Source organism: Phalangium opilio, unplaced genomic scaffold (genome assembly GCF_054372755.1).
Source record: "Phalangium opilio isolate 3A_F unplaced genomic scaffold, DU_Popi_V2 ptg000082l_1, whole genome shotgun sequence".
NCBI classification, from domain to species: domain Eukaryota; kingdom Metazoa; phylum Arthropoda; class Arachnida; order Opiliones; family Phalangiidae; genus Phalangium; species Phalangium opilio.
This window is the reverse complement of record NW_028324189.1, coordinates 5,544,276-5,559,494: the sequence shown is the minus strand read 5'-3', so window position 1 is coordinate 5,559,494 and position 15,219 is coordinate 5,544,276. Positions and strand designations below refer to the sequence as shown.

The 15,219-nt window shown below is 35.0% G+C and overlaps 3 protein-coding genes across 4 annotated transcripts in view; 2 read left to right on the top strand and 1 right to left on the bottom strand.

The window, feature by feature from the left end:
* The first annotated feature begins 715 nt into the window (after positions 1-715).
* LOC149651144 (uncharacterized) lies at positions 716-6,202 on the top strand. The gene is made up of 7 exons (XM_089847968.1): positions 716-907; positions 1,102-1,182; positions 1,303-1,422; positions 1,497-1,653; positions 1,772-2,860; positions 3,953-4,300; positions 5,820-6,202. Exons 1-7 carry the CDS (start codon positions 878-880, stop codon positions 5,939-5,941), a joined length of 1,947 nt encoding a protein of 648 aa, XP_089704094.1. The 5' UTR covers positions 716-877; the 3' UTR covers positions 5,942-6,202.
* A 522-nt stretch (positions 6,203-6,724) lies between these two features.
* Positions 6,725-10,156, bottom strand: kel (kelch protein). Of its 2 annotated transcripts, XM_089847970.1 has the most exons (11): positions 9,836-10,152; positions 9,701-9,760; positions 9,524-9,649; positions 9,227-9,452; positions 8,615-8,790; positions 8,447-8,543; positions 8,114-8,380; positions 7,820-8,035; positions 7,555-7,756; positions 7,222-7,491; positions 6,725-7,148 (listed from the first exon to the last, which is right to left on the bottom strand). In XM_089847970.1, exons 1-11 carry the CDS (start codon positions 9,892-9,894, stop codon positions 6,976-6,978), a joined length of 1,872 nt encoding a protein of 623 aa, XP_089704096.1. In that variant the 5' UTR covers positions 9,895-10,152; the 3' UTR covers positions 6,725-6,975. The 2 variants fall into 2 exon arrangements, with proteins under 2 accessions (XP_089704096.1, XP_089704095.1); XM_089847969.1 differs by having other exon boundaries at positions 7,555-8,035; positions 9,836-10,156.
* Positions 10,157-10,471: 315 nt separating this feature from the next.
* The window catches only part of LOC149651142 (uncharacterized), a 34,956-nt gene continuing 30,208 nt past the window's right edge, over positions 10,472-15,219 (top strand). The window contains exons 1-2 of the mRNA XM_089847966.1: positions 10,472-10,691; positions 11,845-11,964. Of these exons, the coding sequence (XP_089704092.1) occupies positions 11,959-11,964 (6 nt within the window). The 5' untranslated portion in view covers positions 10,472-10,691; positions 11,845-11,958. The remainder of the gene's footprint in view (positions 10,692-11,844; positions 11,965-15,219) is intronic.

Genomic DNA, 15,219 nt, shown 5'->3' with positions numbered 1-15,219 from the left:
TGTATGGGTTATTAACTTGTAGGTAATTAATCGCGTCTAAATTCAAAATACCACAACTAAGGACTAGTATATATTTGAAAGACTCAGATTTATACACTCTTGAATTAAGTCCCGGCTTATATAATCCAACCCACGTTTGTTTTCCTAATGGTTGCTGTTAGCAACGAGTCGGACAAATCCTATTTTGTCATCCCCTTAATTGAATTTCGATATTTTTTCTTCATTCTATTCTCAGCTTTGTACTATTTTCGACTTTTCTAATTAAGTTTCTTTGAATCAATAATCCTTTGTCTTTCGAAGATAGTTTCTGTTGTTAATTTGTTCTTTCTATAATCCCTTTCCTAGGGTTTTATTATTTTCTATGCGATGGCAAAGCAGAAATAATGAGGCATTGTGGGCCCAAAACATCCTTTATTTAATATAAAGCTAATCATAAAACAGTTCTAAAACTATGTAGGCCTAGACTTTAAGCCATTTGAATTTCGCGGGATATTTAAACAGACCTAGGGGTAATGTGACGTTCAAACGTTTCACCTTTTGCAGAAACTATTTCAAGTGCTCTAGAGACAAACAGTTAATAACTATTAATAAATTTCAATAAAACTATTGAAATTACAGAATCAGTTCAATTGAAATAGTTAGTTTTATAAATTATCCACAGCACCATCCTCGATGCCGAAGGCTGGTCTGCCGCTTCCTACAAGTAACAAAATACAAAGAGCATAGAAAGTAGATTATTGGCAGTCCACTGAGGACAGTACGCGTGAACTTGAGGTCCGTTCCAGTTTTTTGGTGTATCGTTGTTCGTTACTTACAACTTTTTATTAGTAACGGAAAATAATTAATATTAAAGTAATTAAAATTACTGCCAAGTAAGATGGCATCGGCTCTGAAATCCATGCAGCAGGTAAATATCTTTATAAGATAGTAGATTCCTATATTTGAATACGTATACAGATTTTGTCACGCGAAGCCTTGGCTCAAAAAATGGTACACAAAAAATGAGGCCCAAAATAGAAGGGGATGTTCGCTGTTACTAGGCCTAAAATAAAGTCATTGATTGTAATTACATTGCATTAAACGGTACCATATGTTGTTTAGGCTGTTGACAAGGAAGATGATGACGATTTAGCCGCTTTACGTCAAGCAGCATTAATGTCTAGGAAGTCTTCAACCAAAGAGGTATGTGCTATAATTTCCTACTACTATGGGTATTGGCAGGTTGACCTGTTTAACTTACTCTTAGCCAAGCTTTATTGTCTTTTAATCCCCCAAAACCTGAAGATCTGTTTCTTGTTTTAGATCAATGGGTCACAAAACATTGGTACAGTTAAACCAGTGTATCAGAAAAACCCATATACTTACTTCAATGATAAACATCATGTAACTAACTTTCCTCCTCATAGGCTAGGTTATAATAAAGTAAGTTTTGTTATTGAAACGTTTCATATGTTTCCTTTTGAATCTTAGTTATTAAGCATGATTATTAATTATAGCCAAAATGGCGGAACTCAAACCTAATAGTCATAAATACTGTTCCATTGGAAGAGAAGTCAATGGTGCAAAACAGTGTTCCTAAACTTTTGCTTCCTCAAGATAGGTGGTGTCCTGTTGACAATTCACAAGTGAAAACAGAGGTCATAAGTCCAAAAGGTAATTATTATAACCACATGTCTAAAAAGTAACTTAACGCTCATTTGTTCATTAAATTCATGTTCTACAACAATCCATTTATTGAAAACACTCTTATTAATAACCTTAACTTACTCAGGACCCAAAAAATTCAGCCGTATCCGTTCAAACAGTGATAGTGAAAGTGACTATGATGATGATTCAGAATCTGAAGCTAACAGTGACATAATAGACAAAAATGATATGTTAGATGATACTAATGCCTCTTTAGAAGATGAAGGTGGTTCTCTACAACTCAGTGAAGAAGAGATTAACTTTGACAATTCTCAAGAAGCCAATCTTGCTAGTGATCCTGACGCTGCCTTATTAGAGGATGAACTAAATCTCCCCGTCATTGAACCGGTGGATGATATGGAAGATGATGTTGAAACTCCTGAAGATGTGGACTCTGTTGCCCAAAGTGTGGAAATACCCGAAGAAAATGATCATCAGGATCATCAGCCTCAGGAACAGGATGATAATAGACCAGATAGTTCTATGAGTAACGATGGTAGCGTAAAATCATTAGAGGAAGGACTAAGTGAGGTTGATAACGATCACGATGACGAAACACGCAAGTCAGATGATGATCATGATGAAGAAACACTCAAATCAGACACAGACACAGGCATTCAGGAAGAAGAGCAGCAAGATGATGGTGGTAGTTTATCAGACTCTGATTTAGGTAGTTGCATCAATATTGAATTAGAACATCCAGATTATGATGCAATTGAAGCCCAAACTCTAACAGAACCTATTAAAAAGAAACCTAAGGTTAAAATTACTATGAAAAGTAGTAATAAGTCAAAAAGTGCTCAAGACATATTAACTCCTTCTTCGAAAAGTCCTAAATCATCTGAGGTTTTAAATGATGAAAGGAAAACGGGTGTTAACGGTGGTTCGAAGGAAAAAGCACCAGTTGATCTTCGTTTGTTACTTAAAGCTAAAAGGAGACAAAAAAGCTCTCCCGATCACGAGAGTAGAGACTCCAGTCCAGATAGTCCAGTTGTTAAGTCAGTCTTAAGTGTGGTAAAACCTCTGAAGAAGAGTAAGGATCTGGAAGATGAAGATAACAAAGATAGGAGAAAGAAGAAGTTTGATGGAACGATCTCCGTTGCATCTGGAAGTGGAAGCAAAGTGCGACTTCTTCAATTGAAGGCTGATAGTGCCAGAGTTACGGTTGTTACAGGTAATACAGTTGTTTTCTGTTTTTTAAAATTGAAGTTTAATTAATTCACATTTTGAAGAAAGATGTTTACTATAGAATTATATTATGTTTACAAATAATTTGTTTTTTTTTACTGTGGTAATTGTATAACTTAACATTATACAATATGGTGTTAACGTGTAAAGTGATGAGAAAAAATTGAATTACACATTGTATTGCAATTTTTTCCTTTTTTGAGGTTTAGGTTGTTGCAATTAACAATATTAATGGTTAATGAAGGAATTTATCGTAGTAATTGTAATAGGTAGTCCATTAGCACATCCAATGTGTTAATACATCGCTCTTGGATTGCAGGATTGCAACAATCTTGGTGTTAAAAGTATAAACTTAAAGTAATGAGAAAAAATTGAATTACGCATTAGTACTGCAATTTTTTCCTTTTTAGATTTAGGTTGTTGCAATTAACAATTTTAATGGTTAATGAAGGAATTTAAGATAATTGTAATAGGTAGTCCATTCGCACATCCATTGTGTTAATACATCGCTCTTGGATTGCAACAATCTTTGGTGTTAAAGTATAAACTTTAAAGTAATGAGAAAAAATTGAATTACGTATTAGTACTGCAATTTTTTCCTTTTTAGATTTAGGTTGTTGCAATTAACAATTTTAATGGTTAATGAAGGAATTTAATTTAAGATAATTGTAATAGATAGTTCATGCGCACATCGATACATGTGTCAATACAACATCACTACTCGTGAATTGCAACAGTCTTTGTCATAAATTGAAATGAAAAATACAAATAAGTCTTTTAAAAAGGCTTGGATTATAATTACGCAATAATTGTGTATCTAGTCTGTATTTTTGAAAATGTATGTGGCAATATGAAAATTTTTAATCTACTACAATTGTACCCCCAAAGAACGACCATCACCGTGCGCACACACTTTTCCTCTCTTTACACACAACTTTCTATTAATACCTAAAGAATATAATAACCCCGTATAATTAATATATTTAGTAATTAGTGAGTGAGAGAATTTGGAAAATAGATTTAAAGATTTAAATAGAAAAAAAACCCTTATTCTTTTCACGTAACTTGTTAATATCAGATAATGATCGTGAAGAGAAGAAAAGCTCCGTGCACAAGCGTTTGGGACCCTACGCTTCCGCTGCTGCTGCTGCTAATACCACTCGTAGCAGCGCCAGTTTGAGGACGGAAGAAAGAGAATCTAATACCCGTAGTAGATTATCTCGAACTGTTGTAGTTAGTCCAAATTTTTCTACAAAACGTGGTCATAGTCCCTCGAAAAAAAGTAGCAGCATTGATCAAGAAAGAAACTCAAGATCATCGTCCGAGTCATCTTCATCTAGTAGGCATCGATCAACATCGTCTTCTTCTTCTTCTAAAAGAGTTTCTTATTCATCAAGACGCAGCAGAAAAGGTGGTCACCAATCAGGTAAATTCTAAAAAGAATCCCAAATTTTCCCACCACTATATCTTCTTTCAAAAAAAAAAAAAAAAATTTCTTCTCCGAGTCATTTTATATGTAAATATTTAATATTCGCGAAGTGTGTAAATATTTATTAAGATTGAATTGTTTTTATATATATATAAGATATATTTTTAAGACCTATTTATTTTTAAGGCTAATTTTTTTGAAGTAGCGTAAGATTATAAGGTATGTTCCATAAGTCTGACACTTTCTATATTTCGTAATGATAGAGCTAGTTGGAGCTAGAACGACAAGAGAGAATTTACTACACGCGGTTTCGCAGTCCATCTTCCTATTCTGTCTGTTCTAAGCCTTTGACAGCGCCTCACCAGGCGCAGTGGTGGGCGAAATTCGCGAAGGACGCGAGGGACGTTTGTACTACCAAGCGGGGAAACGTCGCTCCCTCGCCCCCGCTTGGTAGTACAAAAGTCTCTCGCGTCCTTCGCGAATTTGCCCACCACTGACCAGGCGTCGACTTGCCTCACTTCATGACGCACTCCAGTTTCTAAGTTACCAGTGACAAACTAAGGGAACGTATCTTATGACCTTATGGTAGTAGTGTATATAGATTTTTTTAAACGAAAACGTATTGATTTCATCGCCAAAAACAACAACAACATCAACAACTTAAAAATTATAATCAATCAATCATCCAATATTACAAAAGTACAAATCTGCATGAAATCTAATTTTACAAAACGGAAAATGAAATTGATAAGAGGTTTAATTTAATTTAATTTTTGATGTCGTAACGTAATTAACGGGAAATTTCGTAAGCTTTCACCTAATGTAATCAACCAATCGAGTCTTTAATGAGCTTATTTGCAAATAATTAACTAATTAGATTACACTAGGTAACGACGCGATCAATATCTTACTACGTTGAATTAAACATTTTAGTAAGTGTGCTTAAACCGGTAATTTCGAACGAAAGTATTAATGAAAAAAAATGGGGGCTTGCTTGCCGTTGTTTCTTACAAATATCTTGGTCTCTATTCAGTGTGCCTTACCTTTTCTACTGTTATTACATTTGGCAGGTTACTGAAACTTGTATACACACGTGACTGGGTGTATATTTGCACTGTATTGTACATCCAAAAAAAAAAAAAAGCAAAACGAAACACTTAAATTCCCAGTCGAATTTTATCCTACAGTTGCCCCATATTAGAATTTTTTTAGGATATTTAATTTTAATTTTCAGCGCTTTATTTTTTTTTACCATTTACCATATAAATTTTAATATTAACCTTTTTACCTTACCGTATATTTAATTATTAATTTTAATGTTTTACAGTAGTTTTCCAGGTATCAAATTTTATTTTTAAGTTTTTTTTTTTTATGTTTTTTCTAATCGTGGAAATCTTGATTACGTAATAGTTTTTCGTTTATTTTCATTACGACGAATTCGAATTCGAAAACAGGCTAGCAATATATTTCTCTTATTTTTTTTTATCGTTTGCTTTTACTGGTAATATTTTATTAGGTTTAAACAATGTTAAGGAAATTCAACTGGATGCCAAAATTCGGGAAATACAAGCTATTAATGCTGCGATTCTTAAACGACAAGAAGAGATTGAAGCTGACATAAAAAAATATGCAAACTGAACTAAATACAGAAAGAAAAAAAAAAACAAAAAAATCATACATATTGTAAATATATTTTGCGCGAATTTTTTTTTTTTGTTACGTTTTTCGTGTCGTTTCGTATACTAACTATAGTAGGAATTGCAGCATATATTATTTTGCCGGTTCACGAAGAAATACGGTGTTAATTGTATTAATAAGTGAAATAAATAACGTGTGTTCATAGAAGGGGTTTTTGTTATGCCTTTTTTAAAGTTTTAATAAAAGATAATTTAATTTTTACGAAGTTTCTGTCTTTATTTCATAAGTACATGTTGCAGGACTATTATTAATTTTTTGTCTTTTCCAGATAATATGAATTCATGCGGTGTTCAATTTTCGGAATACGGAGAATGACTTGCATATTTCACCAATTTGTTTTTCCAGTAAAGTGCTGAAGTCAAAAATAGATGTATGCCTAAAATAATTCTATTTATTTAGTTAATTTCAAACTAAACAACCTAATGAAGAAATTGATACCTAGACCATGTGAGACATTAATGGAAATCAATAGGTGATCACTGAAAACCATATGTATACACCTGTACGTTACGTAAGCCAATAAGATTTGTATTATGACCTTCAGTAAATGTCTTAGATGTATGCCTAGCATTTAATTCTATTTATTTAGTTAATTTGACACTAAACAACCTAATGAAGAAATTGATACCTGTAGTGACTATCTGAGACAATAATGGAAATCAATAGGTGATCACTGAAAACCCTTTGTGTACACCTGTAAGTTACGTAAGCCAATAAGATGTCTTATATCAATTAAGCAAACATTTAATAAGTAAGAGAAATATATTTACAATAAGTACCATTAAAAAATAAATTACAGATGTAAAGGAATCAACAAATGATAATACCATTTTTTTTACATTATTTTACTCAGCACTAACTTTTACAAACATAGCAAAAAAAGAGATCATGGTTTTTAGACTAACATATAATGATAGTATTTAACAATAACCATATTAATATTTTAATTATTTATCCCTATAGTTAAACCCTATTTACGTTGGTTTATCTACAATGGCTACACCAGCGTAACTCCTACCAACTGTCATGAATGATGGAAGCATTGTCCAAGTATCAGTTTTCGGGTTAAACACTTCAACCGAACCTAAATTCGTCGAACCATCATCTCCGCCAACCACGTATAAGTAATCATCAACAGCCACCACACCTGGTATAATAAATACAATTAAATTAACAAAATAATAACGTTTTTGAGTCACATTTTGCAATGCTAGACGCACCCGCATTTCTTCTACACATCATCATATCAGAGACAGGCGTCCACGAATTTGTCTCAGGACTATAACACTCGACGCTCTTTCTAACCAATGGGCCATCATGACCTCCAACAGCGTATAATAATCCATCTAGGACACCAACTCCAGCTCCACTACGTCTAAGGGACATTTCAGCCACTATTGACCAGGTGTCATTTTCAGGGTTGTAACATTCTACAGTGCTTAGACATTGTCTTGACGCGCCGTCATATCCTCCCACAGCATAAAGCAGGTCTGCGGTAAATTAGACAATGGAGCTCCGCGTCTACAGTTGGTGTGCCGTTTTCTCTTTCTTACCATTTAGAACTCCAACTCCAACACTACTTCTTCTAGTACTCATTGGAGCGATTGTTTTCCAGTCACCACTACGGAGATCATAGCACTCTGCACTATTTAAACCAGTGGACCCATCAAATCCACCGACTGCGTAGATTTGATTATTTAAAACAGCGACTCCCAATGTGCTACGCCTGGCTTCCATAGAAGGTGATTGGGTCCACTGTGTTAAAGCGGGTAGTGAATTAAGCAATATCCTTCCCCTGGTGGACTTTTCTAAACCAACCTGGTCCCGGACTGGATCATACACGTCTACAGTTCGGACCCTAAGGGAACCATTGAAACCTCCGACAGCGTAAACAAAACCATTAACAACCGCCAACCCTGCTCGACACCTTCTTGTTGGCAGTTCCGCCAGTTGGTACCAACGTTCTTCTTTAAAGTCATAACATTCCACATTCCTTATGGCTTTAGGGGCTTGACCACCGACCACTAACAGAATCTATAAAAGAATGTTCAACTCGTGGGTCTGGTGGTAAATCCGGCGCCACTTGTACCATGCATCAACAACTGTACTTACCTTTGGCCTGCCAATAGGATTTCTAGGTTTTGTCCTTGGTGTTTTATACATGAGTTTCTGTTCTCCTTTGAGCAAGTGGTATTTCATGGCTTCTATCAGGAAGTCTTTGCACACGTGGTTGGATTTCAGAAGAGGTTCTTCCTCCACACGCTGTACTAGGAATTCTTGTGAAAGTAAAGGAAGCCTGACGTGCTCCATCAGTTGAGCCAAATGCTCTTGTCTATTGTCAAGTTCATGGTTAACCCATGTCATAACGGCTTCAAAAACCTATTTGCAATTAGTGAATCGTCGTGTTTTAATGTGTACTTTAATGATCAGAGTTGACGTAAGTACTTTTTCTTCTGATGGCACAGCTAGTTTGTCACTGGAAATTAATTTGCAGACTTGCGCTGAGGATAGAGCTAGAAATTCTTCACTTTCAACAACATCCCTGAATAATGTATTATTATTAAGATACGGTAATTGCAGTTGCTGAAAATCAAATTGCATATCTTCAATTACGTAAAATGTTGCTCTGTGTAGGAATCTGCTGCAATTAAGAGTTCTAGGCATCCATGTAAATCAGCAAATGCTCTAATTCCCAAGCAATTTGATGGATGCAATTGTGATTGTAAAAATTCACAGCATGCATCTCTCACATCTGTTAATTGTAACAAATTAGCTGCTGGTAAAAGAACCTGAAAGATAAAACGTCTTTATATTAAATATTGTAAATAATAAAAATAGGGGTGTGTGGGGGTCTTCCTCTTTCAATCAAAATGGCGGAGGAAAAGGGGAGGGGAGAATAATAGCAAGAGGGGTGTGGATTAAAGAAGGCTCCGCCTCTTTCCCTCAAAATGGCGGGGGAAAGGCGGAGGCACAGAATAATAACAAGAGGGGTGTGGATTAAAGAAGGCCCCGCCTCTTTCCCTCAAAATGGCGAAGGAAAAAGCGGGGGCACAGAATAATAACAAGAGGGGTGTGGATTAAAGAAGGCCCCGCCTCTTTCCATCAAAATGGCGGAGGAAAAGGGGAGGGGAGAATAATAAAGAGAGGGGTGTTGATTAAAGAAGGCTCCGCCTCATTCCCTCAAAATGGCGCGTGAAAAGGGGAGGGGAGTGACGTTTTGCCCACCTGAACATTATCTTCAGTTACTTGTATTTCAGCAGAATATACGTAATCTACCAATAACAACAAGGCATTGCCATCTATTCCTTGAAGTGTGATTTTTTCAGCTTTACTTTCTGTGAAACTTGTAAACATGGCATAAAAATAGGGACTACATGATGCTAAAACAGTTTTATGGGCTGGTGTTTCAACTCCCTCAGCACATAATATGACATCACATAAAAGATTTTGCCTAATGTGTTAAAAGTAATGATTAACATTTTTCAATTGTTAACATAGTGCACAATACAATACAATACACACTTCCTTAAAATATTCATGGCTTCAAATGCCTTTGGTGTATGGTGAGGATTTCTGTAGGGTGGTTTCTCACCGCTACTGCCAGCGCAATGCCTGGCAAGTTCTTGATGTTTTGAAGTATCTTCATCACTAATTAACGTTTATCAGTAACTAATATAATTATTATATGAAATATCTTACGCCACTGAGATGGAGCTCAACCTTGACGATACCTCGTGGCTTATTCCAAAACAATCAGAACTAAAAATACATACATAAATATATATATAAAGTTAATTTCAAATATAAATATTAAAATTAATTATAGTGTTATACCCTTCAGCCATAGCTGCAGCTGCAGACATCCTTTCCCTAGAGTCTCCCATCCCCAACATGATTTTAATATTATTTCGCGCAGATTTACGCTAAAATCATAATAAATCCTTTGTTCAATTCAAAAGTTCATAGCACCTATTTTTGGAATTTATCAAAAATGCCAGCCAGAACAAATAGATAACTTTTGGCAGACCCTCACGCGACAAGAATAATAGTAATATTAAAACACAATAGCTTTATATATAAATTATTAAATTATAAAATATATATATTGAGTTTTTAAATTCATCCTAAGCGTCGATCTTAAAAGGTGAAAATCTTTATTTTCCGGAAGACCCTGTAAAACAGGTTAGCCTTTTTTAAAGACCATTTTCACAAATTCAGATAAGGTTCCGCCCATAATCGCCATTTTTCAACAGTAATAGCATTCGTCAAGGTAACCACCCATAATCGCCATTATTCAACAGTAATAGCATTCGTCAACGTAACTGAACACCGAAGCGCCATTATGGCCGCTCCCTATAGTGTTAAAAAAGGCGTTTACGAAAAGGGTCTTTAATGTATTTCGTGTTCAACCGCTAGGTGGATTTTTACTCGTCTATTTACCAGTCTGTTATATGGCTTTATCTTGCGTCATAAGATGCTAAAGCCAATCAGAAACCAAGCGTGTTTTAGTAAAGGTCTGTTGACAGATCAGTACGGGTGATCGTCTGATCTGTTCCTTTGATTTACAATCTTTGGTACTTAAAAGCTACGTTAAATATCGGAAATCGCGTAAAAAGTAATTGCGCGTATGATTTTTAATTAGTTTAATACGATTCTGCGTTGGATATGGATACCTAGGATGTCTATAAAGGTAAATTTCATTAACACTTGGTTGGGTTGTATCGATACAGAAAGGATTTATCGAGTTTTTGATGTGATTAACGCTGTTGCGAAATACTCGCGGTCCCGGCATTGGCCTGTTGTTGTTCACCCTCAGATTAATAATATACGCTTATCTCACACATTAAACCCTTAATATCGCTCAATGAGGTGTATTTTAATTAAAGAATAGTACCTCAATTTTCATTTCCATATATTGTTAAAATTAATTTTATGGTTTAATATATAAAATTTATGATATGATTAGATGTAATAAATAGTAAGAGGCACCCTTAGGAAGGCTAGTTTTATTTCCCGTTTTTCGGGTGCGACGAAGTCTGGGTTTTGAAGTCTGAACCTGCATACCCATGAGGTGTAGGGAGAGGAACATGCAGCAGCTGTGCTCACGTACTGCTGCTTCCGGAGGGGGCCAGGAACAAAGGTGGGCCCGTGTTCCCCAAAAATAGAACTAACTGCACCATATTTAATTATGCACTCTACACACACACACACACACACACATGATTCTTTTAATATTTCGTTTTAATTAGCTTTGAACTAAATCTTTCAAATTAAATACTATTTACGAATGTTCTACTTGAGTTATTTATTAATTTATAATTAATTATACCCTAATAAATTTTTGAAAAATTAAGCTTTGCAATTAGACAAATTATGGGGGTTTAGTAACGGACAACGTAATAAATATTTTTACGATACGGTTGGTTTTAAAATTTCACACTCTTGAATAAGTATCTTGTAAAAATTACGTTTAAAAGTTGATAAATTCGTCACTAAAAGGTAAATAATCGCTTCTGTGATCATGTAGGGCGATCTAAGCTTGTTTCAGTTGGTTGCCCAGGTGTTTTTTTATTACTATACGCTGTGGTTTATTTTCCGGCTTAACGGTGAAGGATTTTAGTTAGTTTCGTAAAAAAAAAAAAAGAACGTACGTTAAATGAACTACACGCTACTCATGAATCAAAGAAGATTTCTGGCCTCGTTAATCGAGTTATAATTTATTTAACGCCTTTTTGTTCGCGACGAATTTTAACTGCGAAGTCGACTAGTACCTCGCGGACTTGGCGCTGCGTAGGATTTCGTTTTATTGTTCAACTTAATCGATAATTTTCTAATGCGTTTAGACAAACGGACCCTGGAAATACCACTACACCCGTTTTGCGACAAGGTGATCTCTGTGTTTTGGACTATAGAATGAGACTAGCTAGAAAGACATCGCCTGTGTTGGATTACCTAATATGCAAGTAAGAGAAATTACGTCAATTTTTTCGTTGCATGTTTCGTTAAAAAGCTAAAAAAGAAATCGTTCTTTTACTTGAAAATTCACGAAAAAAAAAACAGTTTTTAAGGCCCCTTAATGACATAGTAATTTAAATGGAACGAGGGCTTCGAGTTAATAAGGGTTGATTCATAGACACGTATGATTGTATTGTGTCTCCTTGTTTTTTTTTTCTACCCTCCACTTTTTTGGTGGTCATTCCCTTGGGCACTTTCATCGTGTCTCGAGACACGGAAGCACCGGGTACCGCAAAAAAATATTTGCAATAACTTTTAAGCCATTATTTCAAAAGCGCCTAAACAATTTCTTTAAAAACCAGTTGAGACCGTCTTCATTTTGATGAACGAATGCAAAAATGCGATTTTTTTTTTATTTTACAATTACTTCGCGACGGATAATTAGAATTACGGTATTCGTTATTATGATGGACCGGTTTTATCGAGGAGTCTAACACTTGACATAGTGTGTTCATAAGATATGTTCCATAAGTTTGTCACTGGCTACAAACTGGAGCTTGTCATGAAGTGACGTAGGTCATAGATTCAAGGTAAAGCGACACCTGGTTTTGGCGCTGTTAAAGGTTTAGTACAGTTACGGACTAAATAGGAGCTAGATGGAAGTCCTTCAAAATTAACCACTTCAATTCTCACTTGTCGTTCTTGAACTAGCTCGATCTGTAAGTCTCTCATACTTATGGAGCATATCTTATAAACTTATGGCGTGTTTTACGAATATTGTCAACTGTTCGACCCCCATATTTTTCTTAGCAGACCACACAGACCCCTCCTCTGTTTTAGTCTTATAGAAGGAGAAGAAAAAAAAAACTTCACCTGCTTCGTATTCACATCCCGTTGGGGTTAATTACTGAAACGTTTATCGGGTTGCTAAATCGTGTGGGACATGTTCTAACGTATTTTTAGTAATGATACGCTATGACGGGTAGCAGGTTCGCCTCCTGAGTAAATTGAAAATTTGATGGGCTACAATTCAACTCTATGTACATTGTAATTTAAATACCGATGTATATGTATTTTTCTCTGTGTTTTATAACGTTTCAAAGTTGCGGTTAAAGCAACCTTTTAATCAAGAACTTTCTATGAAAAAGTGATTTTTTTTAAACTTAATTATCGCGAACCCTAATTGGTAGCAGGCCAAGTATTTGATATAATTTTATACAGGACAGTTTGACCTTTCACCCTGCTTAAGGAATTTCTATGTATCTCTTAACCAGACAGAGTTCTGACGTTCCAAAGTTACCTAACCAATATTCTGACCCAAGTCAAACTATAACGAATTAATTTTTTTTTTTCACACTAGCATAAGTCCATAAACCTGTATGTTAATATACATAAAAATATACATACACTTACGTAATATCTACCGTCAATCACTTGTATAATTATGAATGAAATACTCCAATGATAGCTGCTATTTGTTACAGATCACACTATTCATTATTTTTTCTCGTATTTCCACGCAGAATCAAAACTATATTGTTACCCTTGATACTGAAATTTTTTTGTTATTTACTTACCATATTGCACCTCAAAATATGCACTTTAACCCCGTTTTCAAGGAGCGGTTTTAATGATTATTTTTAGAGATTAGATTCCTAAAAATATGTGACCCCCTCAATCGAGATAAGTGCCCGCACGTTTTGCCCCCAAAGATTTCAAAAGAGAAAATGCAAATGTATAACGTTAATTTTATTTATATGCTGAACTTTACTCGTGTATAACACCTTAAATTTCGTAACCTCTGGTACCAAATGGAGTATAACAGATTAAGTTAACTCTTCCTTGTTAGTATATCTTTATTTTATAAAAAGAAAGTCCTCGAAATGTCGAATAGACATTTCCCTAAAAATGTAAACAGAAAATACTGGGTTTTTTTTTTTTTTTTCAACCTTTATTTCAGTGAAAAATGACACAAAAATGTCCCCAAAAGAAACTGTAATACTCTTTTTATAGGCTATAATTTATTGATCTCGAGTATAAGGTGATATAAAAAAGGGTAGTATAGGAAAGGTTAGATAAGAAAAATTCGGTTGCTTGAAACAGCTGCGAGGCTTTTACTGGGTTCGTCTCTTTTATAAGAAGATTGTCTGGTAAATATCTCGGTTTATGTATATATATAGACAGGGCCCCCCGTCCTCGACCTCTTCAACGTGGATAGATCTTGGATTTGTACAGAACGAAATGAAACGATGAACTCGATCCATCATCGACCCCCATGTCCTTGAGCGTTACGTCTGCCCCCTGCTGACGTTTATTAAAAGGATTTCTTACTTTAAATTGACCCTTAAAACTTTTTTTTAATGTTGCCAAAAAATTTTAAAACACTATTTAATACAAAATATCCGTATAACGGATAAAAGTATATATAAGTATATTTTTAGGGGTTGAAAAGGAAGATATAGTATAAATACACCTTTCTTTGCTTAACGACCTTTTCTTTTAAACCTTACCTTAAACTTATAGTTTATTGCAATTAAATTGAAACAATTAAATATATGTTTACTTTATATAGTTTATACTAATTATATGGTAGTAACGATTTCTCCCTGAACTTAAGCGAGTCCAATAAGTTCTACCGTTTGAAATTCATAAGTTTATATTCCATAAGTTTGTCGCTGGTTACAAACTGGAGCTTTTCATGAAGTGAGTGAGGTAGGTCATAGATTCGAGGTAAAGCGACGTCTGGTGAGACGCTGTCAAAGGCTTAGTACAGACTAAATAGGAAGGTGCACTGCAAAATTAACCGATTTTAGTCAATAGAGTAATGGCAGTACTACCTATGCAAACGGCATACCCTTCTATCTCTTAGCTCAGTGTCATGCCCCTACTGGGCGCGTACAGTATCCTCTCTTACAAGAGCGCGCCCTAGGGAGGGATACACAGTTTACACCCCTCTCTACCGCCACTAGTCTATTCTCGAACTAGGTCTCTTTAAGTCTCTAGCTTTACCGAAGTATATGTAGTGTCATACTTATCATGAAACATATCTTATAAACTTATGGGGGGTTTTTTTGAAAGAAAGAACTAAATTGGTACGGTAAAACCAAACGTAAAATGGCTCATTACTTAACTTATAAATTTAGAAAATTCCTATAACCGAATTTAAAAAGCCAACCCCTCCCCTGGCCGTTGAAAACAATAAGTTTCCTATTTCATAATGCAATTTTTTTCTTGTTATCTCTCTCACGGGAGCGATTCTGACG

Bases quoted from the DNA above. Each gene is read 5' to 3' on its own strand.
- LOC149651144 (XM_089847968.1), top strand. From the start codon at position 878: ATGGCATCGGCTCTGAAATCCATGCAGCAG. The intron at 908-1,101 runs GTAAATATCTTT...TATGTTGTTTAG, and splicing joins CTCTGAAATCCATGCAGCAG to GCTGTTGACAAGGAAGATGA. The intron at 1,423-1,496 runs GTAAGTTTTGTT...TATTAATTATAG, and splicing joins ATAGGCTAGGTTATAATAAA to CCAAAATGGCGGAACTCAAA.
- kel (XM_089847969.1), bottom strand. From the start codon at position 9,894: ATGTTGGGGATGGGAGACTCTAGGGAAAGGATGTCTGCAGCTGCAGCT. The intron at 9,650-9,700 runs GTAAGATATTTC...AACGTTAATTAG, and splicing joins TTGAGCTCCATCTCAGTGGC to TGATGAAGATACTTCAAAAC. The intron at 8,544-8,614 runs GTAATTGAAGAT...TACATTATTCAG, and splicing joins TACACAGAGCAACATTTTAC to GGATGTTGTTGAAAGTGAAG.